Source organism: Cupressus sempervirens, chromosome 3 (assembly GCF_028749045.1).
Source record: "Cupressus sempervirens isolate cs-2001-9-10 chromosome 3, ASM2874904v1, whole genome shotgun sequence".
Taxonomy (NCBI): Eukaryota; Viridiplantae; Streptophyta; class Pinopsida; order Cupressales; family Cupressaceae; genus Cupressus; species Cupressus sempervirens.
This window is the reverse complement of record NC_143120.1, coordinates 557719677-557745267: the sequence shown is the minus strand read 5'-3', so window position 1 is coordinate 557745267 and position 25591 is coordinate 557719677. Positions and strand designations below refer to the sequence as shown.

General features: G+C 35.9%; 2 protein-coding genes across 3 annotated transcripts in view; both read left to right on the top strand.

The window, feature by feature from the left end:
• LOC149567641 (uncharacterized) overlaps positions 1 to 25591 on the top strand; it is a 68699-nt gene that overhangs the window by 16358 nt on the left and 26750 nt on the right. The window contains exon 3 of one of the 2 annotated variants that reach the window (XM_089820894.1): positions 20860 to 20928. The exons of the other annotated variant lie outside the window; for it this stretch is intronic. Coding sequence (XP_089677020.1) covers positions 20860 to 20928 — 69 coding nt within the window. The remainder of the gene's footprint in view (positions 1 to 20859; positions 20929 to 25591) is intronic. 2 annotated transcript variants of the gene reach the window in all.
• On the top strand, positions 17484 to 20281 carry LOC149567642 (uncharacterized). Its single transcript, XM_089820893.1, has 4 exons — positions 17484 to 18688; positions 18827 to 19123; positions 19246 to 19644; positions 19771 to 20281. Exons 1-4 carry the CDS (start codon positions 17555 to 17557, stop codon positions 20155 to 20157), a joined length of 2217 nt encoding a protein of 738 aa, XP_089677019.1. The 5' UTR covers positions 17484 to 17554; the 3' UTR covers positions 20158 to 20281.

Genomic DNA, 25591 nt, shown 5'->3' with positions numbered 1-25591 from the left:
GGCGATGAGGGAAAAGTTGTAGATGAAAGCAGCATCATGGCTTATGAGGAGCAGGTTAAAAATGCAACTTTTAATACATCTCTTACTGGGCATGATGAAACCACAAAGGATAATGGTTTCCAATCAACTATGGTGGATAATTTGGATGAAGAATCAATCATCATAGATGAGGAGTATTGAAAACTCTTTATTGGTGATTTGCAAATCCATATTTATAGAAGACGTGAAGAGAGAAACTTCTTTGATGAATCCTTTCATAATAATAATGTTGTCCCATTTGTGCCACATGAAGAGCACATGACATCTTCTTTAGAGACAAGAAAGAGTGATGACGATAATGTTCTTACAATTGAAAACAAATTAGAAAATGAAATGTGTAATAGCCCATGTACTTTAGATGGATGACTTTGAACAAAGCCTTTAGCATTGCAAGACTTGATGGACAGATTATTGGTCACAAAAGAGAGGGTTGTACAAGTATTAACAAGGGCAGATGATTCTCACAAATACATTGAAAATCTAATGTGGAAAACTCAAATTAATGAGAGGCAAAAAGGAATCTCATGTGGAGTTTCTGGTATGCAATTATACACAATCAAAGAAGCATTCAAAAAGATGAAATCAAGCTACTTGCTGCTATTAATAGATAGAGATTTTGCCATCAAATTCACTGAAGACAAGGAAAAAGAGGTTCTTGATGTTTGTTATCAGTTATGTTTCATTTTTCTCTATATAAATCAGAGGATCAGAATTCTGTTGTAACTTCAACCAAGGAACAAGAAGTTGGTACAAGGGAAATGGAGATCAAACAAATAGTAGAAGAGATTGATGAACTCATTAAGGAAAAAATGGGATGAATGATCCTAACAATTTACATACTAGGGACATCCAAAATGTTGATGAAAGGACTGAAAATTTTCAAAAGGAGTTGTCTTGCAGCCCCATGCCATCTTTTGATGAAGATTTATTTGATATATCACTACCTCTATTCACTTGGGAAGAACAAGTGTCAAGTCAAGACTTAGTGATTTGTAATGAAGACATTATAGAGGAGTGGAAAATTCTGATTTTGGACAGTAGTAGTTTACCTTCACAATTTAATGAATTGGTAGTCTTTCCACCTAGAATAAACAATAAAGAATAATTGAAAAGTGTTGCTACTCAAAGTACAACTGGTGAGCTTGGAGTTTTCAATGAAGAAGTTCTTGTGAAGGTTGAAGACATGACACAAGTGTGTGTCGACAATTCTGAGTTTTACAGCAGTAGTCATATGCTTTGCATTATCATGACGTCACAACTCTTTCATGAGATTATGATAAGCAGAGCTTGTCTAGTTCTAAAATTTCATTTGATGTCAATCTTCTCATTGGTGGAGATGTTGGGTTAGTCGATGACACTTGTAGTGAATCAGACACTCAAGAGTTGTCTTTGATTGGTAATGAAGGCAACTACAACCATATTTAGATTTGTCACCAGTCTCTTATGATATGGCAGTTTTTAATTTATTGTTTGGCAATTTAATCTTCATAGATATTTCAGTTTTTGATGCCTGTCCTAAATGGGTTTCAATTGTACTTGTAGAGTTGACTTGGTCTACAATAGCTAGTGAAGTACATGGGAGTTGTGTTGGAAATATAGGATAGGCTAGGTTACTGAGAAGGGAAGGGTGAATCAGGAACCGATAAAACTTATTCTTATTACACCAAATAATCCTTCATATATATTCTGATCTAATTGCATACATGAAAGATTGAAAGCATTAAAATATTCATAACGTATTGACACAAGATATGGTGACCCAGAAACCTTCTAAACAGAAAGTAAAACTGGGGTGGGGATGATACCCACAAGCTTTAGTACTGCAGTATAAAGTTGGTCAGTAAAGGCTTACAATTGATCACTTTTGATGATCTGCCCTGTTAGGAGCAATAAGGACTGCTAGGTCCACCTTGTTAAATGATTTACAAAACATATAATGAAGTATGCACTCGGTAAAGAGATTTGCAAAAGACTGTTAAGTCTACCTTGTTAAAGGATTTAACTGTTCCACTTGTTAGGATGAACTAGTGGCTGATCTGTGATCTGCAACTCTGATTTGCTGGTTGAGGTTCCTTTGAAATGTAAAGATCACCTTGCTGTGATAGATAAATCTTTTATGCTCCTTATACTACTTGTAGCCTTTATACTTTGCACTTATGTTCTCTATATTCTCATCATTACTTACTACATATATATTTTGGATGTGATACGATACATTACATATATATCAATCCAAATTATAATGCCATCAAAGTTGGCTATAACACAAGTTTCATTCAAATACACAACGGCGGCTCAACTGCTGGCACTCGGGTTCTGAAGACAAACTTGGTGAGGTTTTGATACTTAGCAACCAATGTCAACACTCGGTATCGTCATGCTCTCGGTAGACGTAGAAGCTCGGTTCATACTAATCACTTCCAAGTAGTCTGAACTTGGTCATCACTGGTGACTCAGTGAACACTGTGAAACTCGGTGTATAAACTGAATCACTTGGTTGACACTTCCTGGCTCAGTCAATACTAGATTCATATCACTGATATTGCGAACTCGGTAGACACTGGAGACCACGGTTGACATTGTGTAACTCAGTTAAGGCTTGGTAGATACTGCTCGGTGTGAACTGAATATTCATTTTGGAACTTGGTAGCAACTGTAGAACTCGGTTGAACCTGGATTACTCAGTTAACGCTATAAATTGCAAGATAAGCTTGGTAGTTGCTAACCATTTGACTAAGTGAAAGTCACTAATAAACAAACTTGACCATAATGTCAACAAGTTGGTGGTGATATGACTACTCGTTAGTTATTGCACATGAGATGGATAATTTCCCCTTAACATGGGTATGATGACACCTTCAACACCTTTCTTATGGCTAGCCTAAGTTATAGAAGCAACAGTTGGTGGCCTATTGAGTCAATCTAATGCATATTAGAGTTGCTTTTGACATTTTTTGGATGGACTACTTATTCCGATGGATGTTATAGGAAGATGGTATAATGATAGACATCTATTTCTACTCCCATGGCGAAATGGATAGATTGGTTTTGGATCCAAGTGTTGACAGGATCAATGCTCTTTTTTGTTATGGATCGTGATGAGTTGCTCCACAACTTGAGGCATAGTGTTGTTACTTTTAGAGTGGCACAACTGATTGGTGAAGCAACGTTTTTGGGATTGCCTTGAGATCAAGAGATCTTATTGATGAATAAGTTGCAATTAAACATTTTGCTTTGCGGTGTCATAGGTTTTGATTTTAGTTGTCCCATAATTGTTTGCAGATTTATATGGGATCTTGGTATTGGTTTGGGATCCAAGTGGTGACAAGATCAATGCTCTTTTTTGTTATGGATCGTGATGAGTTGCTCCACAAATTGAGGCATAGTGTTGTTATTTTTAGTGTGGTGCAACTGATTGGTGAAGTAGCATTTTTGAGATTGCCTTGAGATTGAGGGATCTTATGTTGCATCCAAACATTTTGCTTCACAGTGTGATAGGTTTTGATTTCAGTTGTTCTAAAATGTTCCATAATTGTTTGTAGATTTATATGGGATTTTGGTATTGGTTTGCAAATTCATGTTGCTCAAGGACAGACTATCTGTAAAGAGGGAGGATTGTAAAGTTCCTTTTTTCTTGGGACATTGAAAACTAAATGACATTAATGTATTGAAAATCATTTAAATTTTTAAAATAGAGATTTAAAAAGGGACAAAAAGAAAGAAATGAAGTCACTAGTAATTTGAAGATGAAGTGCCACAGGGATGCTCTTTTAAAGAACATAGAGAAGCTCAGTTGGATTATGCTAGGTTTAATGTTTGTTTTCTCTTGCAGAATAAAGTTTGAGGATAGAAACACCCCTCGAGCTTGGAGGCAGTACACAAAAACCCATTGTTTGTCGGAGATGTCTCTTAGGTGTCTCACTTTGTGCTTCAAATTCATACTTTTGGTTATCCAATCTGATTGTAAGTTCTATGGCTGCGTTTGGATTTTTTGTTGTTGTACTGAAGATTGAAAGGGAATATTTGTATTCATTTTAGAATCTCTATTCCAGAAACAGTTGGGTGCAAATTGTTAATAAAAATTTTGTGGATTATTTTGTAAAAAATCTGGAGAAAATATCCTAGGGGGATATTAGACCTGACTTCAAATAGGGTTTTGGAATACCAAATGACCTCCATCCTAAGTTGGAGAGCTGACCTATAACTTGAGAGGTAACTAAATCCCTGTAAGAAGATAAAATATAACAAAGATATATCAAATAAAAGATAAACTTATTTATTTTATTGGCAATGTGATCTTGAGCCGTGAGTGGAGAAGAAGAGGTGAAAGCTACTTACAAGCTGAGAAATCAAAAGAAAAATATGGCCTCCTTAACTTTTTCAATATGTTCAACCAAATAAGGAAGCGCTTTTTTGCCTTGCAAAAAGATCCTATGGAAGTAGTGCCTTGACATTCCGTGATGCACACTGGCATATATATACACCAGTCAAATATCACATATTGTTTCACTGAATACCATCTCACATTTTCAAAGGAGAGGAAATAGTGGGGCTCCATAGATATCCTAGGGACCAAAAAACCACTTTCTGAAAACTGCTAGTAATAATGATATAATCTATACACCATTAGATGATCCACTTCTGCCAGAGGGAGATAGTGACTCAGATTCCTACAGCCTTTGGATATTGATAATTAGAATGAGGCTTAGTTTTCATATGCTATGCCTATAGCCTATTATATTTTGATGTTTGAGACTTCTAGATACACTCTTGAGGCATTTTGATTTGGATATTTATATTAATAGACCATGGTTTTGATGTTTGAGACTATTTTTATAATGCTTTTATATTGATTTACTAAGTCACAGGGTTTGCTGAATGTCAACTACGAGGTTCGAAATTCAGCAAACTTCAAAATATTATAAAATTTCCATTGAAATTTGCCTAATGTTTGTATAGATATGTGACATCATCTTTAAAAAACATTTGTGGGGGTTTCAACATTTTTATTCCTTGCATGAAGAGGTTTTTCTCCACTTTTTTTAGGTGCTAATCATGTTTTATCCTTTCTCAGAAGGGTGAGAAGGACTACCCATAGACATGAAAATCAGATGATCATGCGGCATGAAATGAAGAGATCATGTGTGCTGAGTAATTTGCAGTGTTGTGTATTTGCAGAGTGTCACATTGGTGTTGTGCTTTGAATAATATTTGTTCAGCTGTGTATAGCAGTTAAAAAATTATTAATGTTATAAATAGTAATACTAAGTATTGATATTATGTTTTTTGTGTATTTAGATAATATTATTTTAGATGTTATTTAAATATAGTAGATATCATTTATTGATAGAAATGTATATTCTATATAAAATTACATATTTTCTTTATATATATATATATATATATAAACTCTCAGCATTAGAAGTATTTTTATAAATAATATAAAGATTTCCTTACATATATTCAATTTATCATTATTTTCAGATATCCACATATCTATCTATCTAAAAGCTCACCATGACCTCATCTATACCAAGCTACCCATACATAATAGACTATCCATCAATCATTACAATATCAAATAAGCTTCCATCCAACAATTTTTACCTATCCCTTTCCAGCCATTACATTGATCGAGCCACATCGCAAAATGCCGATCTTGCTTTCATGTGCAAAGCTAGATTTATTGACTAAAAATCATTCCTTCCAAAATAAAAGCAACAATGTCACCATAAAACCCATATCATGTAAACGTCAACATAATTCAAGAAAATCATACTTTAGAAAACTGATTGCCGCATCATCACCAGAAATTTAAGGATATGAACAGTTTCGGAAACCAAAATTTGTCAAAACACCACCAAAAACTTGCCACTATAGAAACTTCACCTCATCATCACACGGGCACAACTCTAAAAGTCCAGCATCGCTATGGGAAATGCACAGGATCCTCGTCTCTTGAATGCCCACTTGTGTCGTGATATTCCCGAATAGCCAACTAAAGAGCATACTATTCCTTCCTAACATTCCTCTTATACATCCCTTGATTTACTCTCTTTGGCCAACACAAAAGAAACGTGACCAACTTCCTTGAATCATCACTATCTTAATAGCATTCAGTAATCAAAACCACTTCCTGGATAGGCCCATTCCAATTGAAAATTCATCCTAACAATTATCTTTCTCTTAGTTAAGGAATTCATGACCCACTTCACTATTTCCACATTCTCCGCTAATTCCAAACCTTACATCAAATAAGCTCAGCAACGTCCACATTCAACTTCCGACGGTGTGTGGTTTGTCGAAACAAACTTCCTAAAAGGGCACATGGCTCGTGCAATCAGTCATTCATACCAAACCAGTAATTCCCATAGTTAATGCTTAAATGAGTCCACCACCAACCATCATCTTTTAAGATATTATATACCTGTATTCAGATGACATAATAAAATGTTGCCCATGTTAGTTAGAAAAATGACCTTCTTAACTATAGGCTATCAACCATCTAAAGATTATCAATGAAAATCTTATCACACACACCATCAACTTTCTAACATGCATAACAAATTAAAATTCATCCTTCACACTCAGTGACCACCCTATAATTGGAGGAATTAATCATAGACCCCACTACCTTTACTTGCTGCTCAAAATATTTGAAAGATCACATGTACCACATTTATAATCTTCCAGTTTAAATCTCCTACATTTTCAAAAGTAACTTCCCACTTGGAAAGTATGTCTACCTCAATATTACCTTGCCTACGAAATATGGTTAACTTTAAAGTTGTCAAATCCCTACAGATCCTTATTAATGTACCATAAAAAGTTTTGCAAATACCATGCATTGGTAGTCATCTTTAGATTGAGTTTTAATCAATGAGCCATTTTCTAGATGGATATTGCGAATGCCTAAGACCTTTCCTATATTATCGTCATTGCCCCTTACCACCACCCCAACTCCAGAGGGCCCCAAATTACCCCTTGCAGCACTATCAAAATAAACTTTGAATCAATCCGCATCCAGTTCCTTCCACATCACCTTCTCCCCCTATCATGCTTCTTCCTTACAACTAAGGTTCCCATACCAGATTTAATTCCAATACCCAACCTCTCTTTATGGATTGTGCTATCCAGTTTTGTATATGGGAATGAAAGACTCTGTTTATGAGAAACCATTGCCCCCATCACTTCTACAATTATGACTAATCCGCCATTTCAATCTTTCTATAGGTTTCTTTTTGTCTTGAAAGATGCGCCTATTCCTTTCCTTGCATATTTCTCATACATCCACCGATGGACAAACAATCTAAATACTAGGAAGAGTGACATACCTCGCATTACTGGCCATCCCTCAAACACGTCCTTTATCGCATTTTCCAAAGGCCCCTGCTATCCTAGTTTTCTCTTAGTATGATCCAATGCATAGAAGCTACATCATATTGCACTAATAAATGGTCAACCGTTTTGCTCGGCCTCCTCACACATCACACATTTTGTAGGTCCTCGCAAATACTGACTTCTTCCTTCTTTCCCTTGTTAGAATCACCCTTAGCCATTTCCAAGATATGTCTTGTCTAATTACCTCCACATCCATAGTAGAATTGTGGCCTTCTAATTACCTCCTTGCACTCTATTAACTAACTCTTCCATCTATTAAAGCTACTAAAGAACACATCAAAATCTCGCTCCTTTATCTTAGTTTCCAGGTTTAATGCTAAATCTAGCCTCATTTGATCAAAACACCTTTTGATCAAATGAACTTTGTCAGGGGCATTGCAGCCCCTCACATTTCATGATAGGACCCTCATGGCTGTCAGGAAAAGGCAACCTTAGTTTGCTTTGTCTTAAAGCATTTTCGACCAAAGCCAATGTTATTTGATTTTTATAGCCCCTCTTTTTCTTCTCCTCAATCTTCACACGACTACTTTTAGTAGATGTTTGTTCTAATGACTTAGTCTTTGTAATTCCCACACTATCGCTCAACCCCAACAAATCTAGCTCCTTGTGTTCTTCCGATTCAAATTCGGAGCTCATATCATCCAGATTTCCACTAGATTCTCTCACGCCTTTAAAGGAGCTATCCAAATTCTTTATGGGGGAGATAGGAATGTAGTTAAAGGTTGCCTTGTGTTTGAGGTACCGTCAATCATAAATGTCCTCTTTGTTCTTTAAGGTCTAAGACATCACTCCTACTTAGAGCTCTACATTGGCCATCCTCCCCAAGCTTGATCGATCTATCTTGTAACTCTCTATTGGTATGTTCCTCTGCCTCTAAACTAAGCTGAAAATCATCCTTCATTTCCTCAGTCACCAACCCTCCACTTCCTTCACGTACGACTTTTGTATTTGACTCTGGATTTGGAGTTCCCTCCCCATCAACACCATGAACATCTACACCCATCTGAATACCTCTAAAACTACCCCCATTCATTCCTTCATCCCTGGCATGGCCTCCTCCTCATTAATAGGGCACATGTTCCCTTGAAGCCTTTCATCAGAAGAATTACTCTACCATTCAAAATTATCATCAATATCTTTCCTTTGTGCCCAAGATTGTTGCTCCATTGAGAACCCTGCTCCATATGTTCCTTGCTCCACTACTATCTTCCATTCTTGTTGTCATTGGAGAACATCACCTACCCCCCACCTTTGTCATTCAAATGGCCTTTTCTACCAATGAATCCTCAACTAGCCCTTTCCCTTTGCTATTCTCCACACAACTCTCCTAATCGTGATCATCACCTATGCACTTCGAGCATTTCAGTACCTCTTCATCCAATAACAACATTTGCCTCCAAGTTCCTTCCCTTGATTTGAATTCAATCAGTCATATCTGGTAGTGGATGACATGATTGCCATATGATGCAAATCCTAGGAAACATTTGGAATTGCCTCTTATCTACTGTCTTAATCGATTCCATAAAAGTTCCTAACTTGTTCCATATCGACCTTAGAGTGTCAACACTACAATGCTATTTGGGAATATGTTTTAGGCTAATTGAAACTAGGATTTCTTTGGTATCCTACTTAGATTACTGTTGGGCTCCCAACGTCTTAGATAAAACCTTTTACCATCTAATGAATAAGGACCACTATTCATAGTCCATTTCAATCACACTCAAATGAGTGGACAACTAGAAAGAAACCATTCTCTAGGGGTTTTCAATGAACAGATTCCCCCCATTGATGATCACACCAGGCTCTAATCTTGGAAAAAGTCAGCCAACTCCCACCCCATTTCAGAAACAAAAGCACGAGACTTTAAAAAATTAACAAATCTTTTTCCAATTAACATCATCAACCAACAAAGAAACCATCTTACAATGGTCAATCATAGGGTTTAGCCTTCGAAAGGCTCTCTTGATCATTAATCTGTTTTCACGGCCAAAATTTCTCAGCAATCTTGTTAAAATCCACTTTATCCTCCAACAACATCGATCCAAATTAATTTCCTTGATGTGCCACCCACCTCTCATCTGCTTGGTCTATGATCCTCCCATTCTCACCACCTCCATAATCTGAAACCCTAAACCCTATTTCACCGTTTTTTATAATCAAAATCTCTCCACCTATACTCCTAATACACTCCTCGCCTCTTGATGAAAGGCCATCTCAATTCAAAGCATCCCGATAAACTAAATCTTGATGCTGACAAAAACTTTGCTCATTCATGACCATTCCTGTGCTCCATTTTCACGTACATGCTTTTCATATTATAATATATATAATTTATAAATTATTTGTATATGTATGCATAGACATGCTTATATAATACCCATTTGAGAAAAATAATTAAAAAATCGTGTCAGTTTATTTACAGTTAGTTACTTTTCAATGATATACATATTATTTAAAAAAAATCATATTTATATTAAGCAAATTAGATACAATTATTTGTCAAACCTTTTGTCCTTGTCGAGCTTAGACTGAATTTTATTTTTGTCAAATTGGAACTTATACTGCTGCTATTATCATTTATGTTGTCATACTAGTGTTTCAACTTGTGAATCAGTGATTTGTTTTTGTATTGTCTTGTTGTTACCAATTATTGACATATCTCTCTCTTCACCCTCCCTCTATCTATAATTTCTTAAATATATTTTTTAAAAGTTCACACACACATGCACATGCACACGCACGAATGCACACACATATATATTTTAAAAATTTGTATACTGCAGTCCCCTACTGTTTCTTATTTTTGGTTTTCTAGGAAATATCTTGGAAACACGTCCTTTTCTATCCTCTTGCCCCCATCTCCAAAATGCTGTAGAGCATAGATGTTTTCCCATGTGGGCACATATTTGGCTTCCACATTTTATAAAATTGCCATGCCCACTTGGATTTGCTGGATTTTCTCCTGAGAGAACACAAGAGGGAAACCAATGGCTATGGCACTTTTAAAAAGTCAAAACCAGTTATTTAGAAAAGTAAATTTTTATTTTGTAAATGAGAAGCAAGCAGTAAAAAAGGGAAGGGAAAAAAGCTTTGAAGTCTTGCATTTATAATCTCCTTTGTAGGAGTGGGAAAAATGGCTATCCTAGAATCAATCCACCACATTGATTCCAACAATTGTTTTTGTTTATGAAGACTTGCCCCACTTATCACTTACAAATATTTGCTTCAAACAAACTTTTGCTTGTAAGAAAGATGTGAACTGATGAATGAGGTTTAAATCTAGTGACACAATGTCAGACCATCTTCATGTTATCTATGAAGTCTCTCACTAAAGAGAGTACCCAAGCATGATTTCAACTATACTTGCAAATGTTTTTGGCTTTGCTTCAGAATTGGCCTTATTCATTATTTTTTGCCAATCACATCCAAAATTAGATCAATGCAATTGGCTGAGCAAGGAGTTCAAAGAATGTTTAGAAGGGTTTTATAACCCCTTATCCTAGGAATGGCAATTGCATCATTATTGCTAGCCATTTGTAACTTAGTTTTACTGTTAGCAACATAATTTGCTACATCATTATTGACTATTTTTGCTATCTATCCATTTGTAACTTAGTTTTACTGTTAGCAACTTAATTTGCTACATCATTATTGACTATTTTTGCTATATTTTCACCCGCACTTCCACCAAAGCTTCTTCAAAAATACTACTCAAAGATCTGCATTTGCTATTACCCAAAGCGTCGTTGTTCCACCCAAAGGAAAGACTAATATGATCATTTTTTCCATTAGTCCATTGGATATGATAACACAGTCCTTCTTCATCTAGATAGCCTGCAATCAATTGCATCAACTGTTGAATGTTGACAAGGGAATACAGAACTCAGAAAGCTATGGCAAGTGGAAATATGAATAAAAAGATGATACAGCTTGTACTCTCCAATGATGGTTGGAAGCCAGGAATACTATGTGGTGCAACCATGCAACCTATATTTCTAAATTGCAGGCTCCAGGCCCAAGGCTAGTAGTATCTGATTCACTTTCAGGAATTAGAGAAGTAGAAGATACAACTATTTGTTGGTTTTGTCTGGATCATTTTCCTTTAGTTTCTATGAAATGTTTGTCACCTCAGCTGAATATTTGGGCATAATGAAAGATCCTGTCTAGGTTTAGCGGCAAGATGGTATTTTCCAAATTTTCCTAACCTACTTAGGTTCTTGATGCATCTCATGGGACACAAGAACTGTTGGAGCAGTGATACCTCTGAAATGATTTCATCAGGTGAGTGCTGTCTTCAAGTATGAGTTTCAGCCAAGGTCCAACCACTTCACCAGGGGTGTGTAAAGGTGTGCATTAACACTCGTAATTCCAGCTCTTTGTGCCAATGTTGTATTTTTTCGTTTCTGACTTCAATTTCAATTAGATGCGTGCTTTGTACAAATATTATTGCAAATTGTTTGAAGGATTTATCATATTCTCAGGTTGACAACCCTTATTATATCATCCTCGTTTTGAAATAAGATATAATAGTAAATAATTACTATATAAACAAATAATGCATAGTAATAAAATAAATGGTAATTATAAATATAAAATATAAAATAATAACAAATTAAATTGTGTTACATCCCAATTTTTGGCTCCATTTGAAATGTTCATATAACCGCTGAGGTATCATGTGAAGTCCATTGACAAGTAAAATTAGTTTCAATCATTTGAAATGGTAAGATGGTTAATCATTATAATCCCATATGAAGTTGGCATGCTAGTTAACCGTTATGATGAAATTTTAATGTTATTTTGGAAAGTTGGTTATTTATCATGAATTCATGGGGAATTAAAAAGGCGGTTAGCCATTATGATTGTTTATTATTAATAATTTGTTATGGTAATATGATTTAAAGTGTGAAGAATCTTCTTGTAGGGAGCACGTCAAAGTGGTGGAAGCATTATCAGAGAAGAATTGGGCATAGGGGCACCACCATCATTGGGCAAATAGGTATAATCTTGAATCACCATGATTAAGGGTAAACAACTAGGCAAGCAAGAGTTTACGTTGGGCAATACCATAAGCTGCTTCGTCAAACATATAAAAAAAAAAGGCTATCATTATCAAAATTCATGTTAAGAACCATTACCTTTGTTGTTTGGTGATGTCTCCATTTTTCTATCATCATCACCCATATATATTTATTTATGATACCACTAGGATATCAAAGTAATATCTGTAGTTCGTACTTATTAATATATGTATATATATATATATATATATATATATATATATATATATATATATGTATATACATGTACATATATCAAGAGGATATGATGTTATAATAAACCATATTCTCCAAACTACGCATGCATATATAGTTATACATATTTTAATGAGTGCGACTTTAGATACCATAATAGCATGATGGAATCATTTAAAAATAGTATATATATATATATATATATCAATGGAGCTCTTTAATAATTCAGAACTTATAACTCTCTACGAGGGGCGACATGTACACTTGGCGCCACTCTTTAAAGGCTTTTGAATCGGTGAGCTTAAAAATCGATGGTCTTGATTGAAACTGTCACCTTGAGCTATGCTCGCTTGAGGCTATTCAAGATTTAAAAACATTTCACGTCTGAGAAGGAACGCCATTCTTCTTCCCTTCTCTCAACTCTAATTGTTGTTTATAAACTGAGTATAATATCTCTGTTTTCATTGCAGGCTTCTACATACTAGTGATAGCATTTTCTTTTCACAGTCAAGTTAGCTTGAGCTGCTTGGCAAAGGCATCTTGAATCCCACCAAGCATTCGTTTAAGGTTATGTTGGTGTTTTCTACATTCATTCATCATACTCTTAATTGATGCAATTATTTTCGTGATAGCTAAATCATGCATTCAACTCTGTTTAAAGTATGCATCAACGGTATGCTCAGTATATATGCACTTGGCTCATGTAATGTCGATTCCTTTTTATTTTCCTTCAAGATCAAATGCAAACTGTCAATATTAGATTGGGACGAATATACAATATGAGAGGCTCTCATAAAGAACAATTCTTTCCTTATTTTGGAATGTTTGTGAATTGTCTTTTATTTTTAAACAAGTGTGGTTCTGAGTCATAAGAACGACATGATGCCTGATTTGAAGTGCGTCCCTGTATCAGTTGTATACCAGCAGTGTACCCGCTAATGGATAGAATTCCATGATTAACAAGTTGAACAACATCAAGGACTCACCCTGGCAGGAATGGCCAATGAAAGAGGGTGAAGTGGTAAAGAAAATCCCTGCAAAAGAAGAAGTCAGAATTACCATAGATAAATTTTATAATAAACCTCTACAAATTTCTCAAAGTAAGCTCATGTTTGTCCAATATGTACCCTGTTGTCAAGTCAAGTGGTGGAATTAAGTACTAGGATGTTCAGTGGCTGAACAAGGTGTTCCATTTCTATTTCGGGTAGGGAGGGCCTTTCTCGAATGAGATTATGTGGGGATATTTTAAGGGTTTGCGATTGGGAGGTTAAGTCCCTGATAATGTTTCCCTCTCCATAAGATGTCAGAACATGCACTAGACAAAGATAAGTTATGCATTCAAACATTTGTTGGTAACATGTATTTTACTTTTATGATGTTTTTACGAGTAAAAGATATGATGGATTGATTTATATCATTGATTCAATTAATTCCTTTAATGAAAGCAACTTTTCTCGTCAATATAATTGGTAACTAGTTAGATCGGTTGATCTTCCAATTGAACATGAAATGTATCTATATGCAAGAGATAGTTTATCTGATGGATTGTTATTTCAGTCTTTTTTATTTATGTGAATAATGAATATGAGTGTACCTTCTAACTTTATGTTACTGCCATAATTAGCAATAGAAAGAAAATGGATGATACAATGGTATTTGATGCCCTAAATGATACAGTGATATTTGATGCCCTAAATGATATAGTGGTATTTGATGGTATTAGTCATTACGATAAAGTGGTATAGCTATTTGTTCCCTAAGCAGTATATATGGACTCACCTGGGTTTTGCAAAAGCATCCCTAGACAGATTTCGGTTTTAAATTCTACGATATGTAGATTTTAAATTCCTTGTTGAATTCATTGACGATGTCTTCAATAGTTAGTTATGATATGCATTTAAATTGGTAATAACCGTTGAACTTTTTGACATGAACATAACTGTTGTAACTTCCTTCTCATAAATATAAATTAGTAACTGTATTTTCTAAGATATGCTAGTTAGTTAAGACCCCAAAAAAGTAGATGTTACATATGGTATCAGAGCTCTAGGTTTGACAATGAACCTTGGGCCCAAGACTATTTTAGAGGAATTGATAATTTAATGTTAAATGAGATTTATATTGCATAATTGAATATTGTATAATGTAAGTTGGAAAAAAAAAGAAATAACACCGTGGATCGTCCAGAATAGCCAAGAAAGGTTGAGATGACGGTGTGGTCCATATGAAATGGACAGATGGATAAATTTGCAAAATCATAAAGATGAATCAGAACTAAGGAAAATAACATGATTGGCAAGTTGAGTGGTGGTGATCGGGTATCATAAACCCATCTAAATCCTTGGCCAAGGTCATTTAGAAGCATGCTTGCCTAATTTGATCACAAAATGTTGGTGGTGCCAGTTAATCAGGCATGTCTGCCTGTTACTAAGCAGACATTCGAAAAATCGATATGCTTGGATGGTAGGACAAAAATGGTACATGTGCCTTATCTCAAGAGGGAGGGCCATTCTCAGTAGAGAATGGGAAGATTACACCAGGCCCAAATGTCGAGGTTTGCACAATACAAACCAGTAACTATAACCTTGATGCGGGTTTATCTAAACTTTGATGGTGACTAGATATCTCTTTTTAGTTGCATTTTTTCAGCATTATACTTTATGCAATTATGTTCCTGTTCATATGAAATGGTAGAAATATTTTGTTATCCATTTTTGGACTTGAACTGAATGAAAAATAAAATTGAGAACCATGATTTGAGAACTTTTTAAACTTGAAAATGATAATCCTTTTTAATATTGATTAAATGACAAGAAGGCCATATTGTGCTCCAATAGGAGTAAACACACTTGCATAATTGAAACTATCAATGCTTATTTATAGATGTAACTTTTGTTTGACTTAATATTTCCTTGAAACATTACGGTGACAAGATGGGCATGAAAGCCTAAGTCACACGAATGGGAAAGGTAAATTCCCAAATATTTACAGGCGATTGGCAAGCACGCCTAGATGATCTACTTGATAAGAAGCCTATGTAAATTTGTATTAGATGCTTATGATCAATTCATGACCCAAGGATGGGTTGAGTTAAGAAATTTCAGTATGAAAGGTGGAGTTCCATGGAAATGTAAAGGTTCTGTAGATAGATAGGACTTTGGGCCTAAGCCAAAATCGAAATATGGTGAAAAAAACATACAAGCATCAAGGCCACACCCTCGTGTCAGGAATTGCATGTGGGCATGTAGTTCAAGTGCTAAGAGATTGGGATATAGATAGTGTGGTACCATGTCTATTCTAACCTCTATGATTTGGATTGGATGTATGGTGATCTTTCATAGTATAACATGTTATAACCTTTTGACACATTTTTATACGTACATAGGCGACATTGATTTTACATGGTAATATCACGACATACTGAGCGGTTTTTATATTGTTTTAGAGATGAAAGTATATTTCTATCATGAAATGATTATCCTAATTATTGTGATAAGATGGGCATGAAGGCTAAGGTTACATAAATGGAAACATTGCTCCACTAACTTTTTTCAGTTGATCCGTGAGCTTACAAGGATGATCTACTCATTAATGAGTACCATATGCTAGATGGTATGTATGAATGATTTAAATTATGTGATCAAGTTATGATCTAGAACATGTTAGTTGATGAATTACAATTTTGAATGGCTTATCTTACTCTCAATTATTGAACACTAAAAAATTCTCTTATATGAGAATTGAACTAAAGATATTGTGTGTCTACAAGAGTATGACAAGAATATGAAATAGAATATCCTAAAAACATGATCAACTCAAGTGATGCGGATGTGGTCACAAGTACGATAAAGTAAACTTAAGTGTGTGTTTCATTTTTTATTTTATGATACCATGCAAGCATTTTTTTTGGAAGCATTGAGGTAAATGAATAATGGACCTTGATTTTTGGTCATGACTTAGATTTTGATTCAATTTTGAAATAAATTCATGATGCTATATATACACTTTGTATTTGGAATATTCTATTAGTGTCTAAAATTGCAAAGACCATTGCAGACGATCAAACACAAGGGGGAGGGTATGTTGCATCCCAATTTTAAATGCTCCTTTATAGTGTTCGTTAAAATTTCAGAATTCATTGAGGACGATGAATCACAAGGGGGAGGGTATGTTACATCCCAATTTTTGGCTCCATTTGAAATGTTCATATAACCATTGAGGTATCATGTGAAGTCTGTTGACAGGTAAAATTCTAAGTTACCGGATTCGCACCCTGGAGCTCGGGTCCGGGTCCGGATTCATTCGGGTCCGGATCCGAGCCCGGGTCCGCGACCGGTCCGGGCAGGGTCCGCATTTTGGCCTGCGGGTCCTCCCGGGTCCGTGCAAGCACGGACCCGGGAGGACCCGCAGGCCAAAATGCGGACCCTGCCCGGACCGGTCGCGGACCCGGGCGAATCCGGGCGGACCCGCGGCAGGTGGGGCCAAAAAGTGGCCCAAAAAAGCAATAAAATAATGTTTTTTTCATTATTTTTTTTGCCAAACCCTAAAGTAAGGCCTATTAGATGCATTTCATTCATCTAATCTCTCATTTGCTTTGTCATTTTGCTCTCTCATTTTGGTGTGGCCATTTTGCAAGTTTGAAGAGAAGGTTGTAGAGATTATTTGTGGAGTTTCAAATCCTTCAAATAATCAGTGTTGAGTGTTCCAGGTATGCATTTGATCCTTCCTTTTGCTTCTTTCATAGTTTGTTTTTAGTTTTTTAAATTTTTTATATTTATTGTTCTAAATTTTTATCAAGTTTTGTATAAGTTTTGAAATATTTTTTTAAATTTGTTTTTATAGATTGCAAGAATCCAAGAATGAGTAGTCAGGGTTCAGTGGGTGGGGTGGGATCCCAAAGATTTAAAATTGATAAAGGCTCTCCTTTGTGGAAGTATACAACAAGAATTGAGCAATGTGCTGGTGGGGGAGGGTATATATGGAAATGCAATTTTTGCCAAAACCAATATAGAAGCTCCTATTTCCGGGTTAAACATCATTTGATAGGTCCACCAGGTCAAGGGATTTCCATGTGTGAGGGGCCCCCAGAGGGAGGTAAAAAAGGGTTGTCAGCTCCTCAAATAGCAGGCATGTTAAAAGAACAAGAAGAGGCTGATAGGTTAGTGTCAAAGGTAAAAAAAGATAAGTCAAAGCAAATACCACCAACACCACCCTCTCAAACAATTAGTAAACCACATCCCTTCCTACCTACCCCATCTATGGATGAAGATGAAATAGAAACACCCGCATCCCGCAAGAGAGGCCCATTAGATACGGCATTTGAAAATGACAAGAGAGAAATTGCTGATATAAAGGTTGGGCGTTGCCTCATTACAAATGGTGTTTCATTCAATCTAGTGAGATCCCCTTATTGGAGAGAGATGGTGAAAGCAATAAATGATGCACCTCATGGTTACCAATCCCCTGGATATGAAAAGTTGAGAACCACCATATTGCATAAGGAGAGAAAGAATGTAGAAAACCTCCTCAAACCAATAAGAGATTCTTGGATCCAAACGGGGGTGAGCATTGTCTCTGATGGATGGAAAGATTGCAAAAACCGTCCTTTAATAAATGTGATTGCTGTTTGCCCCAAGGGGGCAATGTTTTTGAAGGCGGTTGATTGTGAAGGGCAAGTAAAGGATGCAAATTTTATTGCCCAACTTCTCATTGAATCCATAGAGTCCGTGGGAGTTGACAATGTTGTCCAAGTAATAACGGACAATGCTAAAGTTTGTAAGGCTGCAGGTGCTTTGGTAGAAGCACGATATGAGCATATCTTTTGGACACCATGCACTGTCCACACCTTGAACTTGGTGATGAAAACAATGGGCAGCCAAATTGAATGGATGAAAAATGTGTATGAGGAGGGTGAGCAGATCCAAATGTTTGTGACAAACCACCATATGTCACAAGCAATTTTCAGAACTTTCTCCCGCTTGGAATTATTGAAGGTAAATTTTAAACTTTATTTAGCTTCATTTATCATATTAATTTTTGTGTCATACTTTACAAAATTTAATACATATTCTTAAATTTTTGTGTTATCAACTTATCATATTAACTTACAATTTGAATTAACATGGTAATAGGTTGCTGAAACAAGGTTTGCTTCACACACAATCGTCCTTAGACGACTTGTGAGGGTGAAAGAGGCATTGGGTCAAATGGTTATTAGCAACAAATGGGGTGGATGGAAGCAAGCTGATACAGAAAAGGCCAAAACTGTAAAGGATTTGATCTTGAGTGATAATTTTTGGAATAGGGTGGAATATGCATTAGAACTCACCGAGCCCATCATGTCTATGCTTCGGTATGCCGACACGGATGAGCCTTGTTTGGGAAACATATATGATGCCATGGACTCTATGCTAGAAAGAATGAAATCAGTAAGTTTAAATTTTTATACAATACTTTATCCTTGTTTATTGAGAGATTTTGATTTTTGATTTTAATTAAGTTATTAACACTACATCAAGATAACTTACATGTACATCATTTGACATCCCAGGTCATTCAGAGGAGAGAGCAGGATCCTGATACCTTGTACACTAAGGTGGAGAAAATTGTTCTACATCGTTGGAACAAGATGACTACACCTTTGCACCTCTTGGCATATGCACTTTCTCCTAGATATTATAGCAGTGAGATACTTGCGATTCCTGGTAGAGTGGCACCATATAGAGATCCTGAAGTTGCTGCTGGGTATAAGAGGGCACTTAACAGGCTCTTTAGTGATCCTGATGTGGCATCAAATGTTAGGAGAGAGTTTGTTGATTTTGTCTCAAGCAAAAATGCAGAGCCTGATGCAATCAATGACCAAAGTAAATTGGATGCCATTGGATGGTGGTACTTACATGGGGAAAGTTACCTGTACCTCCAACCTCTTGCCATTAAGATCTTGTCACAAGTATGTATTTAAGTTTTTTTTCCTTTTCTTATGGCTACTTAGCTTGTCGAATTAGCACTCTTAAATTCCTATTGTATTGTAAAATTACTTAGCTAATTTTTTAAAATTTGTTGGTTGTCTCTCTAGGTTGCAAGCTCTTCTGCTGCTGAGCGGAATTGGAGTACATACTCCTTTATCCACTCAGTGAAGCGTAACCGGTTGGGTTCAAAGAAAGCAGAGGACTTGGTATTTATTCACAACAACTGGCGCCTCTTATCACGCAAGGATCCAGGATATAAGAAGGGACCAGAGAAGTTGTGGGATGTACTACCTGAGACTTCTAACTTGGATATGACTGTCCAAGATATATCTAGAATTGCCTTGCTAGATGTTGAGGAGGACGAGGAGGAGGATGTGGCTGCATCTGGGGCTAGTGGAACCGGTTTGGGTTCCAATGATGTGGAAAATGTCAATAATATAGATGAGGATGAAGCCATTGATCCCTCATATTTTGATGACCCATTTGACCCTTGAAGGGCATTTGCATCTTTGATAAACTATGTTTAAACATTTGTCATTGACTCATTGAGTCATTTATGATTTATCACTATGTTTCACAGTTTCAAACTTTATTAAGTCATAATTTATTATCTATCAATCTGATGAAGTAGTCTATGTTTTGAAATTCCATTTTGCATTTTAGTAATTCAATGTATGATTTTATTTACAACATTAGCATAGATTAATGAGTGAGTATTTAATGTTTATCTTTGACATTTGGCATTGATCAATAATCAAGTAACATTGATATATTCATACTATGGAATGACTTAGTTTTACTTTTACAACTATATGAGTTTATATTTTTTTTGCATATATATATATATATATATATATATACACACTAACGAACCCACCCACGAACCCAAATGGGGAAAAAAAAATTGCCCGAACCCACGAACCGAACCCCGAACCCGAACCCGTCCCCGAACCCGAATCGGCAACTTAGGTAAAATTAGTTACAATCATGTGAAATGGTAAGATGGTTAATCGTTATAATCCCATATGAAGTTGGCATGCTAGTTAACCGTTATGATGATATTTTAATGCTATTTTGGAAAGTTGGTTATTTATCATGAATTCATGGGAATTAAAAAGGCGGTTAGCCATTATGATTGTTTATGATTAATAACTTGTTATGGTAATATGATTTAACTGCGGAGAATTTCCTTGTAGGGAGTACGTCAAAGGGGTGGAAGCCTTGTCAGAAAAGAATTGGGCATATATGCATCAGTGGACAAATAGGTATGAATCTTGAATCACCATGACTAAGGGTAAACTACTAGGCAAGCAATAGTGTATGTTGAGCAATACCATGAGCTACTCAGTCAAACATAAAAAAAATATACAACTATCATTATCAAAATTCATGTTCAGAACCATTACCTTTGTTGTTTGGTGATGTCGTCTCCATTTTTCTTTTATAACCACACACAGACACAAACACACACACATATAGTTCGTAATATCTATATGTGTGAAGATTCAGGATCTGTGAATGCTACATTTCAATGGCATCTGGGCATACCAAAGGGAAGGTATCACAAAAACACACACACCTCCAAGATATCAAAGTAATATCTATAGTTCGTACTTATAAATATATAAATGTATAAATATATATGTATGTATGTATGTATGTGTATACATATATACATACATACATATACATATACATATACATACATGTGCATATATCAAGAGGCTATGATGTTATATACCTTTTATTTAGTTAATAAGAATTGATTAGGCGGAGAGAAGTTCTTGGCAAGATATGTAGAGCTGTATTATCAAGGCATCTAAGTGTTTGTCATGCCTTATGAACTGAAGTAGTTGACAGAGACGAAAATGTGCACTGTGGCAAGCTGTGATGGAGTAGTTGTAAAATTTGGATGCTCAAATGCTTTCCTAAACAACGCATGGTAACTGTTTGATCTAATGCATGAAGATTCAGGATCTGTGAATGCTACATTTCAATGGCATCTGGGCATACCAAAGGGAAGGTATCACAAAGAAATGAAATACATATTCTCTCTGTGGCATAGAACTGTAGGTTGATGCCATCAATGATGGTATATTCTATGGTGATGTGAATCCATTGAACAAGGGCATTGTTGCAGTTTCTAAATAACTCAAAAGGTTTAAGAATGACAAGGCATGTGAACTGTTTTACATATTTCCAAAGCAGAGTTAGAAACACCTCTACATGTATGCATATATGCAGTCAATAATTGCGGAACTAAGTATGTGAATTGTTTGCTGAAACATCATGGAAGCACTTCTCCACCAGTTGATAGCATTGTGGATGCTAAATCATGCATTTTCTTGCAAATCAATACGGTAATGTATTGTACTGATAAACTGTGTGACTATTTGATAAGATATTCTCGGCAAGTCCAGGCAGTAGATGTAAAAACGAATCCCACAAAGGTTCGATATGTTAAGATAGACAAGGCACGCGAAGTGTCTGACCAAACTCCTGAGATACATGCAGTCAACAACTGCAGGCTAGGCATGTCAATTGGTTTGGTAGGCAAGGCACATAACTCTTTGACATAATGATCTCAAGCAAATGCAGGGACATGTTTATGAAATCATTTCCAAGTTGATAGACACCATATTTTGTTGCAAATAAACCACAAGAATCACTAGGTAGCTGTTGCAAGTGTATGATATAAATACGTGTATATGCTGCTTGGGAAACTGTTTAATCAAATGCCCATGATGAATAAGGAGATTCTTTCATTTTTTATATGAAGGCAAGAGCCGAGCTTCTTTCTAAGATCATCTAGTGTTTGCGAATACAAATCTAAACTCTCCTTGCTTTTGCGGCAATTTGATAGATTAATAACACAACCAAAGCACAGGTATGGGAAAGCCATCACACTTGAAAACCATTCCACAAAATCCACACAGCTCAATATGGAACATAGTGTGTATGCATCTTGAAGATTGAGTAGGCAAAGATAAGAGAGATCTCATGTTATACGCAAGTCATGAAGTTATAAATCAGGCTTACCTCCCTTTCCAAGCTATGACACCTCAATGAATGCATGAGGCTTAAGAGGAGAAAATGTGATAATGGTTGCATTGTGAAAGAAAGTAAAGATGCTCGGTAAGAGTATGCCTATTGGTATTGAACCCAAGTATGACAAACTTAGAAGTACATATTGAGTAATTGATCATATGTTCATGCGATGAATGGGGACGTCCCCAATCTATTCAAGGAACTGTGGCTGTAAGAGAATAAGCATTGAGAAAGGCAATGCAGTGAGCTATTTGAAAAAATGCCCATGTTCAAACGTCAATGCACAAACAATGACAATGACATGTTTGACACAATGCCTCTCCTATGTGTAAAACATGTGTAGTTTTCAAAGCCTTCGATCAAAGACAGAATATGATGGAGCCGAAAAGTATTGATAAAAGTTTTAAGAACCTCTTGTGAATGCACCAGGCGGGTGTAAAGTTTAATCCAATATGCACAATTTGATGGTTTGCAACGAGGACTATATATGGAAGTGATAAAGCCACGGGTTAGTGGAATTGGTAAGATTGCAAATTGTCAAAAGAATCCAAAATTGTTAAAGAACACGTGTGCTTTGGTGGTGAAGTGATGATAAACAAAGAAGAAGAAGATGAAGATGGAAAGCTAACTCAAGGAGGTCAGCATTTTGGTCTTTCATTGTGGTAGAAAGTGACATGTGTTACTTAGTGTAACCAAAGTTAGGATGTTGTGCTTCGACTTCGTAAAAGGTTGGAATTGATTGTAACATGCATTCCCAATGTCCAAATCCTAACTTTTTATGTAGTTGTGAACCTGAAAAGTTAGTTATGCTAGAATAGATTATAAATTCAGGAATGATACATGTAATAGGAGACTTTTTGGATTTTGAGACAAGGGACACTTATGTTCTGATAGCAAGGCAAAATTTGGAAAGTGCGTACAATTCTTGTTCTTGTAATCAGCAATTTTCTTATGTTCTTGGTGCTAAGAAATAAAAGGAAGTGCATTTTGTGTTCTCTTTTCTACAAAGTTTGAACTGTTTGGGTGTTGATTCTTGTTGTAAATAATGTTTTCACGGTATGGTGTAGATGTTAGTGAACCATTGAATCATCACTAAGCTAATGCTACCCTTCAAGCGTAGTTCTTGATCGTTTTTATTAGCGATTTAAGTTGTTCTAGGGAAGCTTTGAAGTCGTGTGGTGCATTCGTCATTAATAGCTTTGTTTTGATCTTCTAGGTTTGATAAGATTTTCATTGAAAAATCACGAATACCCATATCTTACGAGGTAGCTGCCCCTTTCAAATGCAGAGGAAGATTGTAATCTGATAGTGATCTATTGCGATCTCTCCATCTATTGGCATACTTGTGATTGTTCACAAGGTGAATAGGGTCATTTTTAGTTGTAACTTCAGAGTGACAAATCTATTTACCAATAGATTTTCTCCGACTCTGTTGGGGAAATGAACATAAAGATTGATCAGTTGCTTGTGATGAAGCAAGATGGTATTGTCGCATGAGAATGTGTTTCCAACTCTACAGCCGAATCTTGGTTTCCAGGACGCACAAGAAGACATTATTTCAGATTTGAATACTCTAGCCTAGAGGTGTAGACGAAGTGCTCAACAATATCATTAGGTGAATTGAGTTCTAGGAGAAGAAGAATTTAGGGAAATCTTGCAAAGAGCTCCTATTAGTCAAAACGTTGTGGGATTTGAAAGAATAGTTGCTATTGTAAGAAGAAACATGCCTAGTTCACATCCAAGATCTAGTGAACAATAATCAGTAACATGGTTGATAAAAGGTACCTTCCCTAGAATGACGGTTGGCGACTCTATCAGAAAGTGGCAATTCTGAATCATGTTTTGGTACAAAGGAAAAGTTGAAAGTGATAGTGGTAGCGACAATGATGATGAATATTTTGCATGCCAGAAGAGGCAAGCTCCTATTGAACCCATAGAGGTTGATTTCATGAAGGGTTTCTATCGCGGAAGGAGGCTAGATCCCAAAGTGGTTCATCCTCACTTAAAGTTTTGTGAAAGATCGAAGAAGATTGAAATGATTATGGTTTTCTTTCTCATAATCAAGAGGGTTTTCTTTCTCATAATCAAGAGTCCTTCTTGGAAAAAGGTTCAACATATAAAGATAAAGAAGGCCTTGCTGAAAAATGTGTTTCATCTAAATCAGCGATGAAGAATGATAAAAATTTCTCTCTATTGCACCTGTGTAAAAGCAAAATCAGGTTTTCATTGATCCTAAGCAATCTAGCTTCTTGAAGAGTTTCTGTGGTGGACAGAAACTAGATCCAGAAAAGATCCATGCATCTTTGCTTCAAACTTTGCAAAAGATAGATGAAGATGATGGTAAAGATAATGAATTTTTCTCTTACAAATCAAGATTGTTGTTAGAAAGAAGTTCTCCTTACGAGCATAAAGAAGACTTATTCCAAAGTATGATTCATGTAAATCAAAGTTGGATGCTGTTGGTCAAGAAAGTAGTTCAACACCTGCACTAGTTGCTCAAAAGAATCATATTTCCAGTGATCCTAATCAGGTTCAGTTTTTGAAAATACTAAATTAAACCCTTCATTGCTTCAAAAATAATAAGATGAAGGGGAAAATCATTTTCTTGCTGATGGAATACTTTGCAAGAAGAATATTGAAAGAGATTTATCCGAAGTTGCGTGCCAAGAAGCTAATCAAGAAAAAGTGAGTGAAATGGGAAGAGAATTGATCCATGTAATAAGCATTGCAAAAATATTAAGGAAATAGAAGTCATTCATGAATCTAGAAACAAGGATGTTGGTGAAGAGGCATCAAAGTCTTTAGATACATTCTCGCACACACAATTTGAAAAGAATGAAGAAGAGAGAGTGTCATAAGGTGAATCTTAAGTGGTCATTA